The sequence below is a fragment of the Camelus dromedarius genome, chromosome 22, assembly GCF_036321535.1.
Source record: "Camelus dromedarius isolate mCamDro1 chromosome 22, mCamDro1.pat, whole genome shotgun sequence".
Classification (NCBI taxonomy): Eukaryota; Metazoa; Chordata; class Mammalia; order Artiodactyla; family Camelidae; genus Camelus; species Camelus dromedarius.
Window position 1 is genome coordinate 34,230,328 of NC_087457.1, and position 16,742 is coordinate 34,247,069.

General features: G+C 42.8%; 1 protein-coding gene across 1 annotated transcript in view; it reads left to right on the top strand.

Moving 5' to 3' along the window:
- Positions 1–16,742, top strand: part of CSMD1 (CUB and Sushi multiple domains 1) — a 1,691,213-nt gene that overhangs the window by 1,381,981 nt on the left and 292,490 nt on the right. Inside the window, exon 15 of the mRNA XM_064477604.1 lies at positions 9,510–9,631. Within this exon, the coding sequence (XP_064333674.1) occupies positions 9,510–9,631 (122 nt within the window). The remainder of the gene's footprint in view (positions 1–9,509; positions 9,632–16,742) is intronic.

A 16,742-nucleotide genomic window follows, 5' to 3' on the forward strand; every position in this document is an offset into this window, starting at 1 on the left:
TCAATTAGACGTACCTTTGTTTCCATGGACTAATCCTTTAGTTCTCTTTCAATGTGTTACTTTTAACTTTCTGAAATAATGAGCTATAGCAGCTGAAAGTAATTCTTAAGAAAGTGTTTTCTTATAGGATGTATATTTTAAATCTCTGTACTTGAACTTGAGCAGACTGTGTCTGAGGAGCAATAACAAAGTTTTAAAGAAATACATACTTCAGAGCATTTGGAGCAGAAAAATATTAAACAAACAAACAAAAAGAAAGTATGGAAATCTCCTAAATAGAGTAATTTTAGATAAACTCTTTAGGGTTAGGTGATAACAATTAGGTGACAAAAACCAAACCCAAGGGATGCTTAAAACAATGGAAATGTATTTCTCTGCCGTGTAGAAGTTAAGAGGCAGTACAGGATGAGGATGGCAGATGTGTTTCAGAGGTGAAACTTTCCCTAGTACTCACTCTGTCCACCCTATGGTCAGATGTTCATCCTTGTGGTCCAAAGGGATATCCAAATTCCAGGTGGTAGGATGCAGAAGTTTAGAAGAAGCGGAAGACACATAGCAGGTGTATCCTGTGCAGAGTCTACAGAAACCATCCCATGTATTTCTGCTCAATCCCATTGGCCAAATTCCAGCCAGATATTCTTACCTTGCTATGAGACTTAGAAATGGAATTTTTATTTTATGTGGTTAAATATATAGCAAATAGTTATACTTCTATGAAAGAAGAGGAGAATAGATACTGAGGGAATCTTTGCCTTGGGGTTAATTGCTATAAGAAGGGGAGATGGAACAAATCACTGAGTAAGTGACACTTTTTTTTTTTTTTTGCTTCCCTGTATCATCTGCAGCTTTTCATGAGTGGAGAGTGCAGATAAATTAGGGAAGCATTCAGCCCTCTCTCATGTCCCTTGGCATTTTTGTATCAGTGCAGGGTTTTGTTTGCAAGCAATATGGATGAAAAAATGGTAGAACTGTATCTGTATGAATATTCCCCTTTCTGGACTGGAAAGGGCTCACGTGTAAGTAACATGGTTAAATAAGGAAACTGTCCTCCACTTCAACACCCCAGCCTCTTTCTCAGTCTTGTACTCACCTCCTGGCCACCTGGCCCTCTCACTAGAGGGCAGCTTCCTTCTGCAAAGCCAGCAGGAACAACCCTCCTTTAGTCTGAAAGACAGAGTTGTGTATAACACCAAATAATCACCATGCGACATGACCTAATCAATTGCATGTACAGATGAACGGCCAAATGCCTTAGTGCACCTGTAGGTGGACCCTATAGAGGGGTCTCCAGAGCACTGCTCTCCACTAGAAATAAAATGCAAGCCACATATGTAGTTTTAAAATGTCTACTAGCCAGATTTGAAAAAAGGGAAAGAAGCTGGTGCCATTACTTTTAATAACAATTTATTTAACCCAAAAATATTCCAAATAGCATTTGTATAGTTAATATAAAGATCATAAGGGGATGGTTTACATCCCCGCCCTTTTATTTATACTGTGACTTGGAAATCAGCATGCATTTTATGCTCATAGCACGTCTCATCTGAGACCAGCCATCCAGTGCTCCGCAGTCAGAGGTGCCAGGGGCTACCATGGACAGCGCAGCCCCGGCTCCGTAGCTCCGCCCACAGTCTTGTCTTCTCCGCCGTCAACAGCCTTGTAGGTGTGAAGGGAAGAAATGAGCTCCGTGATTCTTGGGCAGTGTCCCAGCTGCTGCCCCTCACTGCAGAACATTCTTTCTTCAACTAAAATCCATGCGTTTAGCAGGCTGGCAACATTAGGAGCCCTGAATGTCCTCGTCTCCTCCTTTGAGTAGTGTCTCTCCTGGCCTTCGATGACTGAGTCATCCACTGAAGAACCGCTGAAAACCTTTCTTTAAGTCGAGCTTTTATACGTATGTCTGTACAGATAGATAGCTCTAGATGTTGAAAATGTCGGGGAAATGGATAACATGAAGCATAGTGTTTTAAATGCTACCCACAGCAGACTACCAGGACTATTTATTTAGCTCTCAGTAGGTTCCAAACACCAAGTGATTTTTCAAGTTCCTTTTCCACTCTGTGCTACCCCCATAATAGACTGTATATAGAAAGCAAGCACCATGGTTTGGGTTTTCCTGATTCGTTCTGAGCCTTTACAGCAGCCCTTATATTGATCATCTCAGCCGCATATTCTAAAGTCAGTCATCTATCAAATACAATAAAATGCCTCTGGTCTGAGCATGGTACACGTTATGAGATTTCTGATCAGTCACTTAGGGAAGGGCTAATTCTCAAGGTCCCCATCTTCATGGAGGGTCTCTTAACTCTTAAGTAATTATCATGCCTTCTCCACAGAAGGAATGTCGGATGGAAGCGTTTGATAAATTGCAGTGAGTCAGGAGTGATCGCTCACATCTGGACACTGGGTCCTTAGCCAAGGCTTACATTAGCTAATTAGCTTTGAGGACGGGGGACATTACCTTTCCTTCCTGTTACCACACAGATGAGTGGTTACGATAGCGCAGTAATTATACAAGTGATTCTGTTTGAAATTATGCTTACTTCATTTAGGGATATGAAAACAACCATTATGATTTTTCACAGAGTAAAATATTATGAGCTGTTTGAAATCATATAAGTATCTTTAACTGGCAGTAGATTTTTTAAATAAGCAAACAAAAAAAGAGAAGACGAGGATATAGGTCTATTTTTAAGCAAAATGCTCCAGCTGGCATTTCATTCCATCAATATTTAGGGGACTAGAGAGAGAGAATTTCCTTTAATGCTAGTGCACTTTGATCTGTGGAATTAACATTTTTAGTTGCTCACTGAGTTGGAAGAGCACACAGAAAAGTAAAGTGTTTTTTGCAGTTGTAACTGTGGGTACATGGAAGCCAATTAGAGCCACCCATGGTCACAGAGTACAGTTATTATTATTTTGGGATTCCAGGTCAGGTTAGTTCAGAACTACCCTTAACTTGTTAACTTGTCATTTATCAAGAACTTTACAGTTTAGTCTTTCCTATGCAGGTTTTCTCTCCATGCAGAAATGACCTTTTAAATATGTAGTGAAAGACCATTTATACCTGAAAGATGACTTCATTCTACTAGATTAAAGGTCCATAGTCAATTTTAAGATTATATTTTAATACTGATTATTTGGTCAGGTAGCTGTGAGCTCATAGATTTAAAGAAACATACACACTTTTTTTTAAAGAAAAACAATTTTCCTTGTAATAAAGATAAAATACTGAGAACTTGTGAGATTTACTCTCTGAACCCTTTCATACATAACATGTGTCAGTGTTAATTGCATTTGTCATGTTGTACATTGCATCCCTAGTACTTATTAATTTTATAAGTGAAAGTCTGTGCCTTTCGACCACCTTCCTACAGTTTCCCACCACCATCCCCTGCTCTTTTGTAACCACGAATCTGCTCTCTTCTTCTGTGAGTTTGTCCGTTTGTTTTTGAAGTCAAATTGACCTACAACACCATGTTAGTTCCTGTTACACAATGTATGATTCAATATTTCTGTGCATTACAAAGTGATCACCACAATAAGTCTAGTTACAGTCTGTCACAGTGCAAAGTTACTAAGTTATTATTGACTATATTCCCTATGCCCTGGCTCATTTATTCTGTGAACACAGGTTTGTCCGTCTTGTGCTGTACACCAGAAATTGGCACATTGTAACTAACTGTACTTTAATTTTAAAAAATAAAAATAAATAAATGACTAGCCTGGTAAGAACTGAGACCATAGAAAGTGAAGAGAGAGAAAGTTTGTCCCTCTTAATTTCTCACACTTTTAATTTCAGTGAATTTGGAGGAATTTCTGGTTTTGCTTCTGGACTCCAAAGGATGTGTACTCTTTACTTGAATGTCACTTGGGAGAAAAACATGTTTTTCTCTGTTTTTTTATTAAGTTACTGGAAATAACAAAGCCTCCTTTTTTTATACCACTGCTCTCAAATTCTACTGTCATAGAGTGACCTGAGAGCTAATGTTACTTTGGTGTTGACTATGCTTCTAGAAGGCGCCTAGGCATTTTCTGACAGCTCCCTCGCATCTGCTTCCCGTCTACCTGGAGCACTTCTGCCCCGGTGTCCACGGGGCTCTCCACCCCGACCCCCGTGAGCTGTGGTCTCACCCAGCCCTCCCATGCCAGATGTTTCCAGGTCCTCTCAAACCCTGGCTCCGCCTTTTCACAAAGCTCGCATGTGCTCCTGACGTTCGGTTTGATCTGCTTGTTAGTGGCCTGTTGAAGACAAGGAACTTAATTTCATTTTCTCTCTGCTGTAGCCTCTGCCTAAAGCAGCACCCAACTCTTAAGAAGCATTCACTGTGTATTTCTTTGCTGTGGATGCTGTGGTGTATGCGGCGGTGTGCTAAATGCTTTGCTTGTGTCCTTCCCTGCAGTCCTTGTAGCGACGATAGATGAAGCTGTGATTATTTTATTAAATGCATAAACAGGGAGGCCTAAAATGAAATAATTCAACATAAAACATCGAGGAACTTCATAAACCAGGCCTGGAACTCTGGTGTGATTAAGAAAAGCAAGTTCAAAAGAAGATGAATGAGTAGTATTTCATTGTATATATATTACAATGTGTGCATATGCATACACACACACACACACACACACACACACACACACACACATGCATACATATACTCAGCCATAATAAATAATGAAATTCTGCCATTTGTGACAACATGGGTAGACCTTAAAGGTATTATCCTAAGTGAAATAAATCAGATGGAGAAAGACAAATACTGTATGATTTTATTCATATACGGAATAAAAAAAAAAAAAACAAAGTAAACTGAAACCCAACTCAGATACAGAAAACAGATTAGTGGTTACCAGAGGGGAGTGGGTGAAATGGGTAAAGGGGATCATTTGTAAGGTGATGGGTGGTGACCAGAATTGTGGAGGTGATCACTTTGTAGTGTGTACAGATGCTGAATTATAATGCTGTACACCTGAAACTTATGTAATAAAAAATACAAAAAATGAAGAAAGGAAAAAAAGAAAAGCAAGCTCTTAGCCTCTGACATGCTTCCTCCGTTTTGGTTGACAGTCTGGATATAGACATAAAATCTGCAGTTGATGAAAATGCTTTCTTCCAGATCATACAAGACTGCCCAATATAATTCTTAATTCACTTGAAAAAGCTTCAGTTGTGAGTCCAGAGATCCTATTAAAGTTTAGTCAAACAGAATATTCTTGCCTTCAATTAATTTGATTAATTAAGTAGTTACTAAAGAACAGTAAAGGTTCCTGGAACTGATTTTCCGTAAATAGATAAATAATTACTTCAAATTACAGAAGACAAATTATGTGAAACAAATACGCTTTATACTTAAACATTCAGTGACTAAGCGGGTAAGTGGCACTCAGAATGGGTTAGTTTTCTTCCCCCTTTCCACTCTCCTTCTTGATATACTTCCAGTTATCATCTTGTGAGTTCTAATTTTACTTTAAAAACATATAAGCTATAAGCAAATTTTGAGTTTACAAATTTACAATGCTGCCACATGAGTAATATTAGCTGTACGTTAATTAGGTCATGGTTATTGTCAAAGAACATTTATTAAGCATTATTAAGATTTAAGTGTTAATTGCTTAACGTTAAGTGTTATTTTTCCAAGAAGATCTTGCCAAGGGGGAAAGTGTTGGCAGGGGCAGAAAGTGGATTTCAACGCAAATACGTTTGAGCATTCATGTGTACGTTTCCATTATAAGAATGTATTTGAATCTTGCTATAAAAACTTGCTTGACACTAGGATATTGTAATTACTTAATTATTCGCTTAATTACGTACTTTGCTGACTAATTGAATAAGTGTTTAGTGCAGAAGCCGCTGTTTGGGAAGCAGTTCCCCGTCTCCAAGGACACGGTGAAATTGCTCATCATAGTCCAGCAGGTCAGCTGAGCTTCCTCCATGTCTGAGAAGCTGCGCAGCCCTTCCTAGCGAGGCGTGAGGGGTCAGTGAGGAGTCGGTGACTGGAAAGAGACGGGCGGGGTGATAAAGCCAGATCATTCAGAGTCAGATGACTCCCAGATCACCAGTCGAGTCTGTGTTAGCTCTAGCGGGAAAAAAAGCTGGCAAAGCAGTGTAGATGGGTTTGTAGATAAACTGAGACCCCCGCTCTCCTTCTGTCGAAGGGTGTGCATGCCTTGCCTGGCCGCCCTCCCCTCCTGTACTCTCTTCTCTCATCGCCCGTCCTCCTCTCCCTCACCACCCTGAGGGAACCTGATCTCAGGGCCAATGGCAGAAACACCTGCTTGGGCATCCCCAGGGCCCTTCGACCTGTTGGTCCTTGCTCACTGGGTGCGTGTCCGTCAAGCCTTGAGGACTGAGAGAGGAGTCTTGGCTTGTCTCTCGTCTCTTGGGCTGTTGCTCGTCTCACTCTTCCCACAGGTGGGGTGTTTGAGGAGTTTAACGTGTAGTGCACGTGGACAAAATTCACCTCCAGGTGCTTGAAGCTGATGAGGAGGAAGACGTGGGCTGTGACAGAGGAAGTAGTATAGTTCTTTCTACCTTCCCTGCTCTAAAATTCAGAGAACACGCAGCTTAATATGGCCCGTCCTGCTGCAGAACAGAAAGAAAGCCCCAGGTGACAGGTGGTCTCGGGAGGCCTGGAGGATCCTGTCCAGTCTGTGCTTCAGCACACAGAGGTCATGATAACTCAAGGTACACTGTTATTATCCGATGGTAACTCTACACAGAAATGCTGGAACTTTGAGTGGTCATCGGTAGACAATCTGAGAATTACCTGTGTCCAGTAGGAAAGCTTGAAACAAGGAAGTAGTGCCTATTGAATCGTTAATGATGGCGGTAGAGTCATCACATGGTGAAGAGGCAGATGACTAGGATGGGGTCCCTTTCTACAGAAAGGCAAGGACTGAGGTACGAGCTCAAGTTTTCAACAATTTCCCAGGAAAGAGGATTAGAATTAAATAATTATAGTTAGATCATATGATTTAAGGCTGTTAACCTACTCAAAAACAACAGCAACAAGTATCTATGGGGGAAACTGCCAGGAACCGTTCTAATTGTCGAGATTACACAGTGAACAAAACAAAACAGACCACTAAAAAACGTCTCTGCCCTGAGCATTCCCACATATTTCATTTCAGCCGATTATTTTGATGGTTTTATTAAAAGTATGGGTTAAAAAGTTAATTTCTTAGAAAAATGCACTGCAAAAACAGGGACATAGTTATAAGGAAAAAGAAGAATATATTTTATATATCAATTGGACAACTTTTGATGAGATACACCTCTGAAGGGACTGGATTCACAACTTGCTCTGTGTGAAACTGGTATCATGTATGCATGACGTGTAGAAAGTGTGTTGGTTCCCTGTGAATATTTTACTAGTAGTTACCTCACTAAAAATATAATCACTAAAAATCCTGTCTCCCCAAGCAGTGGGTATGATGAATGTCATGAAGAACTGGTAACAATTTTAATAAGTCAAGTTAGAGGTCAAGCTTCAAAGCAGGCAATTGGGACACAAAGCCATTGACGGGCTGTCAGAATTGGTGAACTTTCCAGCAGAGTGACAGCTGGAGCTAATGACTGGACAAGTACAAATTGTCAGTGGGGCTGTAACACATTAGTTCCCAACTGCACAGATTCTTCAGATGTGTCTTTTCAAAGTTTGAAATGCTTAGAGTGGCACTTTGATAATGTTAATTCAAAATGAGTCAGCAGGTATTTATTGAGTAACAGGACATTCCGCCTCTGTCATTCAGTATGCAGCTTCACAAAGTAGGAGCATGTAACGTAAAGGTGTCACGCAATTTTATTGACAGTTTTTCTTCTAAGGTTTTCTAATTAACACTGGTAATATTAGAGTGCTTTAAGAAAATTTCGGCTCTGAAGTCTGTGCTTTTGTCTGGGAGCCCCTTGGAGAGTGAGCTAGCATGGTGCAGGTGCGTGTGCCTGAGTGTGCTGCCGTCAGACGCCTTTTGCAGCCATGACTCACCTGCTGGGTCTGGAACCAGCTCACGTTGCATTCTTGTTTACTAAAAAATGCTGTTCATTTGGAAAGCAAATGTCAGTATTTTAAGTTACTTTTCATATGTTTTTGTTAGTCGACGTACAGTAGGTGAATTCAGAGCTAATTATTTTTGTAGTAAGTATCAAGTAAACCAAAAGCTGTCTAAAGTCATCTTCTCACTTTTGCTTTGTCAGCAATTGTAGACACTGGATACAGTGCTGAGCGTATACAGATAAGGAAAGGAAGAATGCCTTCCCAAGTTCAAGGGATTCACAGCCTTGTAGGAAAGAGGAATCTGTAAATTAACAATTACAACACAGCCGTATTGTTGGGACTAGGCACAATCCGCATTACTGCTCTATCACTGTAAATGAAACAGGGAGACGTGTATTCCTGGAGGGCAGTTAGGAACTTCCCAGTTCACTTCTCCTCATTCCTCCCCGACAAGATGGCCCTGGATGTCAGAACCCTGCTCTATTTAGCGTTTAGCTGAATCTCCCGGAACAATGTCTGGCCTGCAGTGGGTGCTCAGCCAGCAACGAGAAGGAAGGAAGGAAGGCTGGGCCATGATGACAGTTAGCTCTTCACTGGATGGCAGTTCAATCAGTCTGTGTGATGTGGTGTCTTAGGGGATAAGCCAGAGATTCTCTTGTGTTAGTTCTTAACTTGTGGGATTAGCTCTTCTGCTCTTTTGTTAAACCCACTTTAAATTACTAACATTAAGACTGGAGATCAGGGTGACATTTGATTTCCAAAAATTGTCTACTGATTTTTTTAAAAGTTCCTTTCTAGCTTTTTAGGCTAGAGGCGGTCAGCTGAAATATGTTTATACTCAGAGCTCAGCCCTTCTGATTGGATTGTGTCATTTCCTTGGTCTTTCCGTTTTAGGGTACTTTTCCTTTCAGACTCACCATTCCTATTTTCTTTCTTTATACTTTCTACTACACTTTGAGTTCCTGTATGCATTGTGCTATAAGGAAATTGGTACAGTTTGTTATAATATAAGATCTAAAACTTGAAGGGAACTTAAAATATCTTCTGTTCCACCATCCTCATTTAAGAAGGACAGGGTGAGGCGATGGAGGTTGGAGTTACTGATCCCCAGTCACAGAGTGTAGGGAATCGTCCAGACTAACCCTGGTCTCCTGAATTCTGCAGCACTCTCCTGTTGTGTCACGTACAAACAGACATTTAAGCAGACCCTGTCTGAGTCAGAATGGGGTTTGAAATGTACTTACTTGATTTGACATTGTGCACAGTGCTGTTGTCAGTTAGGGCATCCTGTGAATAGTAATGTTTTAGAAGATATACGTAATAGAGTTCCAGTTCAGTGTTGCAGGCACCAAGCAAGGGTCCTGAAGGCTGAGCAAAATCCACTTGCCAGCTTGAGATCACAAGCCACTTTTACTACAGTCGCTGAGTAGTTACCTCGGAAGTTCCATGTGCATCTTATGTCTTCGTCACACAAATGGAATCCTGTAGAAAATAACATTATCTCTGTATTTCCAGCTAGGACGTGTGGCTCAAATCTGCGTGGACCCAGCGGCGTCATTACTTCCCCGAATTACCCGGTTCAGTATGAAGACAACGCACACTGTGTGTGGGTCATCACCACGATGGATCCAGACAAGGTAAGGCTCTCATCCTCCACCTCTGTGTGCCCAGTGAGACCAACCCTGTGCTGGCTGGCCATTTAAGATCAGCAAGCTGTGCATGTCATGCACCCTTAACTTTTGCTGTTTGGGTTGAAATTCTCCTGCTGCATGTGTGTCTGTCCATCCACAGTATTGGAGAGCCCGTCTCGGATTCAGCTATAGGGTGCGTATTCTCGGTGTGCTCGTCTGTGCTGGTTCTGGTGCTGAGAACACTTACTGTCTGCCCTCTTAGCAGTTTTCCAGTGTACGGTCCTGTATGGTCACCCGTGGTCCCCGCCGTACACTCAATGTCTGGACCCATTCTTCCACGTAAATGTAACTTTGTATCCCTTACCAACATCTTCCCGTTCCTCGCACCCTTGGCACCTGTCAGTCGCCGTCCCTCTGCCTCTGTGAGTCCAACTAGCTTAGATTCCATAGGAGTGAGGTTGCGCAGCACGTGTCCTACTGCGTCTGGCTTCTCGCGCTTAGCTCGATGTCCTCCAGGGCAGAGATTTTCCTACGTGAAGGACAGGCCTGTATACCTGTGTTTCTCTTTCTTTCCTGTTGTCGGCTGAGAAAAAGCACAACCTTAAAGTTGAGAATTTTGTCCTATTGGGTGGGCATGCTGAGGACTCAGGCCTGGGAGACAGGCTCTCAGCTCACTCTGAGGGACTATCCCAAGGAGGTAAGGGAAGAGCCAGGAGATATAGGAGTTTTTGCAAAAAGGAAAAAAAAAAAGCAGGTAGTTGGAACATCAAAAGATGATTGTTAATTAAGAAAACCAGATGTCTTAAGTTAATGAATTTTGCATTTTTCTATGTATGGGAGGATGCGAGATTTGGGTTCAATGAAATCATTCCTTTGATCTGCACCTGAACTGTGTAGGGCCAGAACCCGATTTTTGTCCAACCTGAGTCCCCTCAGGGTGCGCCTGGGGGTGGCCGCAGAGGCTGAGGGCTTGATGGATGCAACATCCTTTGTTCAGTGGTACAGCAGGTGACTCTGTCCACACAGTACACACTGGAGTAACTGAAATCTCCATGCACATGAAGGAGGCTTGGAGTTCCCATGGTCTAAACCCCTGGCCTGACAGACAGGAAGCTGGGATCCGGGGAAGGTAAACTGCCCGCCCAGGACCGTGCAGTCATTCCCTCACTTCAGGGTGAAAACGTACTGCCCTTGTCACTGCACCATGACAGCTTTCTTCCTCCTGAAGGAAGTTAGTTCCTTTGTAGCTCTGTTCCCTTATCACTTTGATGAGAACCATATGGAGATGAAATAATAGGTCATTCTGTGCGTCCATAGGCTCTTGGCTGTAGGTAGCAGAAGAGCCCCCTCAGAGCCGGGCGGTTTCAGGGAAGCACTGTTTCACGTAGCAAAAGCGCAGAGCCAGGGAGATGCCCGGGTTAGTTCCGGATGGAGCTTAGTAACTTCGCTCGGGGCCCCGGTGTTGGCCTTTCTCCTCTGCTCAGCTCTCCGGAACTGTGATGACACCCCCTCAGGTCACTAGAGGCCGTAGCATTCTCACATTCAAAGTTCAGTGAAGAAACTCAGCGTGTCTCTCTTGGAAATGGAGGAGATTTTCTAGAAATCCCTCTGGGCGTCCCTCCAGGCGTCCCTCCAGGCCCAACTGAGTCAAATGTCCACGGTCCAGCTCCTGGGCAGCTGAGGAGAGAACCATCTGGAGGCCAGAAGAAAGGGCGGGCGGCTGTGGGTGACGAGCCGCATCCACCACGTGCAGACAAGCGGAGGGACGGAGGAGGGGATCTTGGTTATCTCCACGTTCAGCTGTTGACTTTGATACGTTTCAAAGCCCACTATCTTCCCATTTCACCGGACACGGGTGGGCTAAAATTAGTTAAAACTCATGAAGTGTGTCCTTTGACATTTTGAAGTTGATTTTTAGACTTGGCCAAACTTAACAATGACAGATGAAATAACGGATTTATGCAGTTTGGGTGTATGCATTTCTCTCATTTTACAGCTTCCACTTTTCTCTCTCATGTTTGTGTGCACTTACGTAGATTTTTGTAAATATTTCTTACATATTGTGTTGACTCTGTACTCGCAACAATTGACAAGTTGAATTTCAGAATTTCGTGTTATACTGCTTCAGAAAGTCCCTTGCCTTTTCTTCATTTATTTGGGTGAAATGTTCAAAGAAGAACCAAGCTATTCCGGGTTGACAGACTCACACACGATTCTCTTGCAAGAGCTCCACTTAGACACCTGAAGGCGTCTCAATTAAGCAGAATTACCATCCAAATTAAGCAGCAGCCATTGCCATTAAGTATCATTAAGCTTAATTTGATTCCTTGGGAGACATTCCAAATAAGGGGGTTTCCCGATTAAGCGTGTGGTGCTGAAGGCGTGTTACATATCGAGCATAAGAAAAAGGAAGGCTTACGTAAAGGTTTCCAGACAGTGGCTCTTGCCAGAAGCATGAGCGGAATGCTAGGCAAGAGGAATTGGTACACCTCAATTCGTGTGTTTGATGTGCTTTCTAAACCTTATGAAGTAAGATCAAATAGAAAACTGAAATCAGTTTCCAAAGTCAATGAGACATTAGTTACTAAACCCCTCTTTTGTTTGAAGGATTAACCCTCTCATGATGACTTACACTCTTCCCTGGTCTTAGATCTGCTTCGACAATTAAATAACCCAGGGACATGTGTCAGTTTATACCAAGTGGTGACACAGAACAGCTCATACAAAAAAATGCTTGTAGGGAGTTGACAGAGTCTCTGAGTAACACGTGTTACAATTTGTAATATTGTGAGATGTCAAGTTAACAGGAATACCAGAAATCTATTCACTTGCATGTGTTTATTAATGTATATAATTATCCTAATATGTATTATATTAATATGCATTATCTATAATGACTCTTAGGAGAATTACTGTAGTAATTAATGGGCATGTATTAGGAGAACCTGCAGAAAAATTTTTCAAAAACCAAAAAGTACCCCAAGTGGATTCAGTTTGGTGGACAAGTAGGTTTCTAAGCACTTGTCTGTAATTGTTCTTGCTGTCCTAGTCTAGTAGAGATTCTATAAAAATTAATACAGTGCAAGATACTACTTAATATTTTTTACTATAAATACATTCAACAATCCATCTTTTCTCAGGTAAAACTTTTGAGGAGTCCTGTGGTCAAATTCTTAAGTAATATGTGGTTAGCTACCCACAGATTATGGGAATTACAAGCAAAGGTTCTCAAAGTCTACCCCTGGGGTTTTCACTGAAAAGATTAAACATGGAAGACAGCTTTCCTTGGAACCCTAACATATGTGGATATATGGGTACGTGTGTGTGTGTGTGTGTGTATGTGTGTGTGCGCGCAAATTTTTTTTCAAATACATTTGGCGCTGAAAAAATTTCAGTACCCAATTTTAATTTGAGCACCTCAGAGAGCAGTGTTTCCGTTCATGGTAAATTCAGGATTTAAAAGATTTAAGACATTTCAACTTTGTCTTCATTCGTTCAGGCAGCTATAACAAATTATCACTAACCAGGTGGCATATAAACTGCAGACATTTACTTCTCACATTTCTGGAAGCTGAAGTTTGAGATCAGGTGCCAGCGTGGCTGGGTTCTGGTGAGGACCCCCTTCCAGGGTGCAGGTGCAGGCTTCTCGCTGTCCTCACACTCAGACAGGGAGGGGCTCTCAGGGGCACTAATCTCAGGCACAGGGGCACAGCCCGCCTGACATAACCACCTGCCAAAGGCCCCACCTCCATTTCCATCACTAGGCTTTCAACATACGAATTCGAGGGGCAGGACACAACACATTCAGAACATAGCAATCTTCTAAGTAAACAAATGCTCAAAAATTCATAGAAGTATTTCATTAGCCAAGCAAATATTAGCAACTGAAGAACCCTCATAAACATCTTCATGTGCATCTGAGCATCCCATGGTGCTTTGCATGTGGAGGAAATTGTAAAGTTTGACGGAGATTAAGTAAACAAACACTTAGAAACATGGGTTCTTGTTGCCACGCCTGCCTTTCCACTTTCTAGGACATCCTGTGGGTCTTCCCACACTCATTTTGTGCTTGCACATTGAACTGTCAGGGTGACATCTCGGCCATTTTGGAGAAATGGACTAAACTTTACGCACATATGGTGTGTCCAGACAACCAGAAGAGCAGGGCGGGGGAGGGCGTCTGGATCGCCTTGGCCAGGAGAACCTGCTGGGTGTGCGGACGGCTTTCTAGCAGATGGGCAAGTCATAGGAGCTCGTGAGGGGTGAGGGCTTGAGCGGGGAGTGAGAGCAGGTGGGTCTTTTGGGAATAGATGGGAAAGTGGATTTAACAATCCTTTTCAACTGTTGTGAGTGCCTTCGGACTATCACTGGTTAATAAGCTTAGAAACCTGTGCAGAATGCCAGGCCAGTAGGGCATTGTAGGCATGATCAGAAAATCCTCAAGTCCTTTGTGGAGCAAGGGAGGGGAGCCAGGGATGAGGACCTAAGCTTGGGGTGTGCGGCCAGTGGGCTGAGGCACCACTGAGCAGCACTGGGGGTGGTCTCTAAGCTGGACTTCTGGGTGTGACTCCTGCAGGCTGTGTGATTGAGGCAGAACATTTGACCACTCTGAGCTTGTGTTTCCTTAAGGTGTTAACAGTGCCTGCCTTTGAAGGTTGTTGTGAAGAGTATAAAATCAGTGTGAAGCACCTAGAACCTTGTCTCCCAAACACAGTAGAAATCCCTCCTCCATCTCCTCCTCCTCCGCCTCCTTGTCTTCAGTGTGATTATTAACTCCTAGATGCAAGAAGACTTAAATGGGACCCTGAAGGACAGGCGGAGGGTTTCAGTGTGATGCTAATGACGCTGGCTGTCAGCGTTGGCCGCTGATAGAAGGAAGAGCACTGCAATGCTTACGTCTTAGAGGTCATCCTGCCGACAGTCAGGTGGACAGTGTTGAAGGGCACAAGGCAGAAGCAGGAAGCGCGATGACTTTGCTGTGACTGTGCAAGACCATGTGACCCTCGGTCAGCACAGCGGCTTCAGGTTTGGGGAGGAGGAGATGGACTTGTGAGATATTTCAGGGGCAGTAACTGGCCACAGCCATGTATATGTTTGCATTACGCCTTTTATTTGATGACTAACTCTTGAGAACTACAGACAAATAAGAAAATTTGCTTTGTATTCAATGTTTGTAAGAAAATTCAGCTTATCACAGTCGTTTTGGTAGAAAGAACATTAACTTCTTTTATTATTCAGTGGATTTTGTACATAATTTGAAGTAACAAAGTCATACAGATATAGAAAAGGCATTCATTTGCATTCACAGTATTTTAAGATGCTTTGAAGTGGAATTTGAATAGATATAATTCAATAGATGTTATTTCCACATTAGGGGAGTCACAGATTGGTGGAGAAGCAGAGACAGGACATGACTGTCGGCTATGACACTGCATTGAGCGTCCTTGTGTTTCCGTCAGACACCTTTCCAGCCCAGATGCCACGATGGGGTCTACTAACTGTCCCCTTGCTTTCTTCATAAGTCCCTGACCTCTGCTGGAGGAAGTCGGGTTCAGCGCCAGCTGTCCTCCTGCACAGCAGCAGGGCTCCCTCACGTTACTGGTGCCTTACGTTGTCCGTATCAAGTCTCCAGTATACCCCCTCTCTGTACCAGCCCTTTCATTCTCAGTGCCCAAGTACCGCCCACTCACTCCTTGCATCTAAATACATTTCTGTTCAGTGCTTTTCTTATTTAAAGCTAACAGTGATCATACAAGTAGGAACAATACAACAAGACATACTCGTTCAGCACATCTTTGCACCCACATTCCTGCAGATAATTGGGAAAGAGCGATGAGCAGAGATCTCAGGTCTTCGCTTGCAGGGAGGTCCCACGGTGGGAGGAAGAGGGAAAACCAACTAACAGCCCAGCTCAGTAAAACACATCCACGTGGCGACCAGGCATCGCGTGACGATGAAACAGGATGGAGAAATAATTTATTGAGGATATTTAGACATTTATAAAAGAAAGAAAAGATTAAAACTTTGTATAATGCCATTTTGCGTAATTACCACCCAGAGGCCACTGCTGTTTTTAATACATAGTCTTCCGTTTCTTACATACAGAGATCCTCAGCAGAAAGATCACACTCTGAACGCTTTTATCTCACCCTGTTAAGAGACAAAGGGAAAAGTGTTCACAAATAACGAGGCTGTGTTTTTTTCTTTGCTTTTTTTTTTTAACCATCTTCAACTGGAAAAAAAGATTACCTTCCTACTCCAAGCATTTCAACCAAAGGCAGGGGAAATGGTCAAACCCCCCCAGATAGAGGGAGAAGCTCCCCAGACAGTAATAGATTTGTGTGGCCGGTTCATGACTTGCCCAGAGCTAAAGTTAAACTTTGTATCGTATTTTTTAAGAGTTCTAAAAATTTGTTTCCTTGTTTCTTAATGGTATAAAACATAATGGTGGGTCTTAGGAATCCTAGATTTGAATGAAGTAAGTTATTATCTCTTGTAAGCAAGCCTCTGTCTACAATGTCTTTGAATTCCTGTCTGGTGCATGGTGGATGGAGTAGAGCAGGCTGATTAACGACGCTGAATAATTAGCTTGACAACTAATTGTTTTATATCACCTAGGAGGCAGAGAGGGTGGTGCTGTGACTGGTTTTTTTTTTTTAACAGATAAAGCTGTCTCCAAGCCACCAACCCCACAAATGTACACAATATTTGGGTCTAAAAAATGGCCAAATATAGTGTACTAATGTTCCCAGATAAACTGTTTGTCGCTCCTAAGCTTGGCCGTGGGTGGTGCTTTGTGAGCACTTGGCTTTCCCATACTTTCTTGCCTTCCTTAGGCTGTTCTTTATTTTGGAGGATACCTGTTACCCAGCGGTTCCCGCCAGTGTGCAGACTTAAAAAGAGAGTATTCCAAAGGTCTGGAGAGTGTTCTGCGGGTCTTCACAGGCCTCTAGGCGATGCTTTGACGGTGCTAATGACCTGGTAATTGCTTTCCCGGGTTTCCACTGACGTGTGAGGCCTGCTGATGGCTGTCAGCCCTGCAGAGTGGGCCCCTGGCAGGTGCCGGAGGAAGGGAGCCACAAGGATTTACCCTCCCGTCACCTCTCTGTGGTGAGGT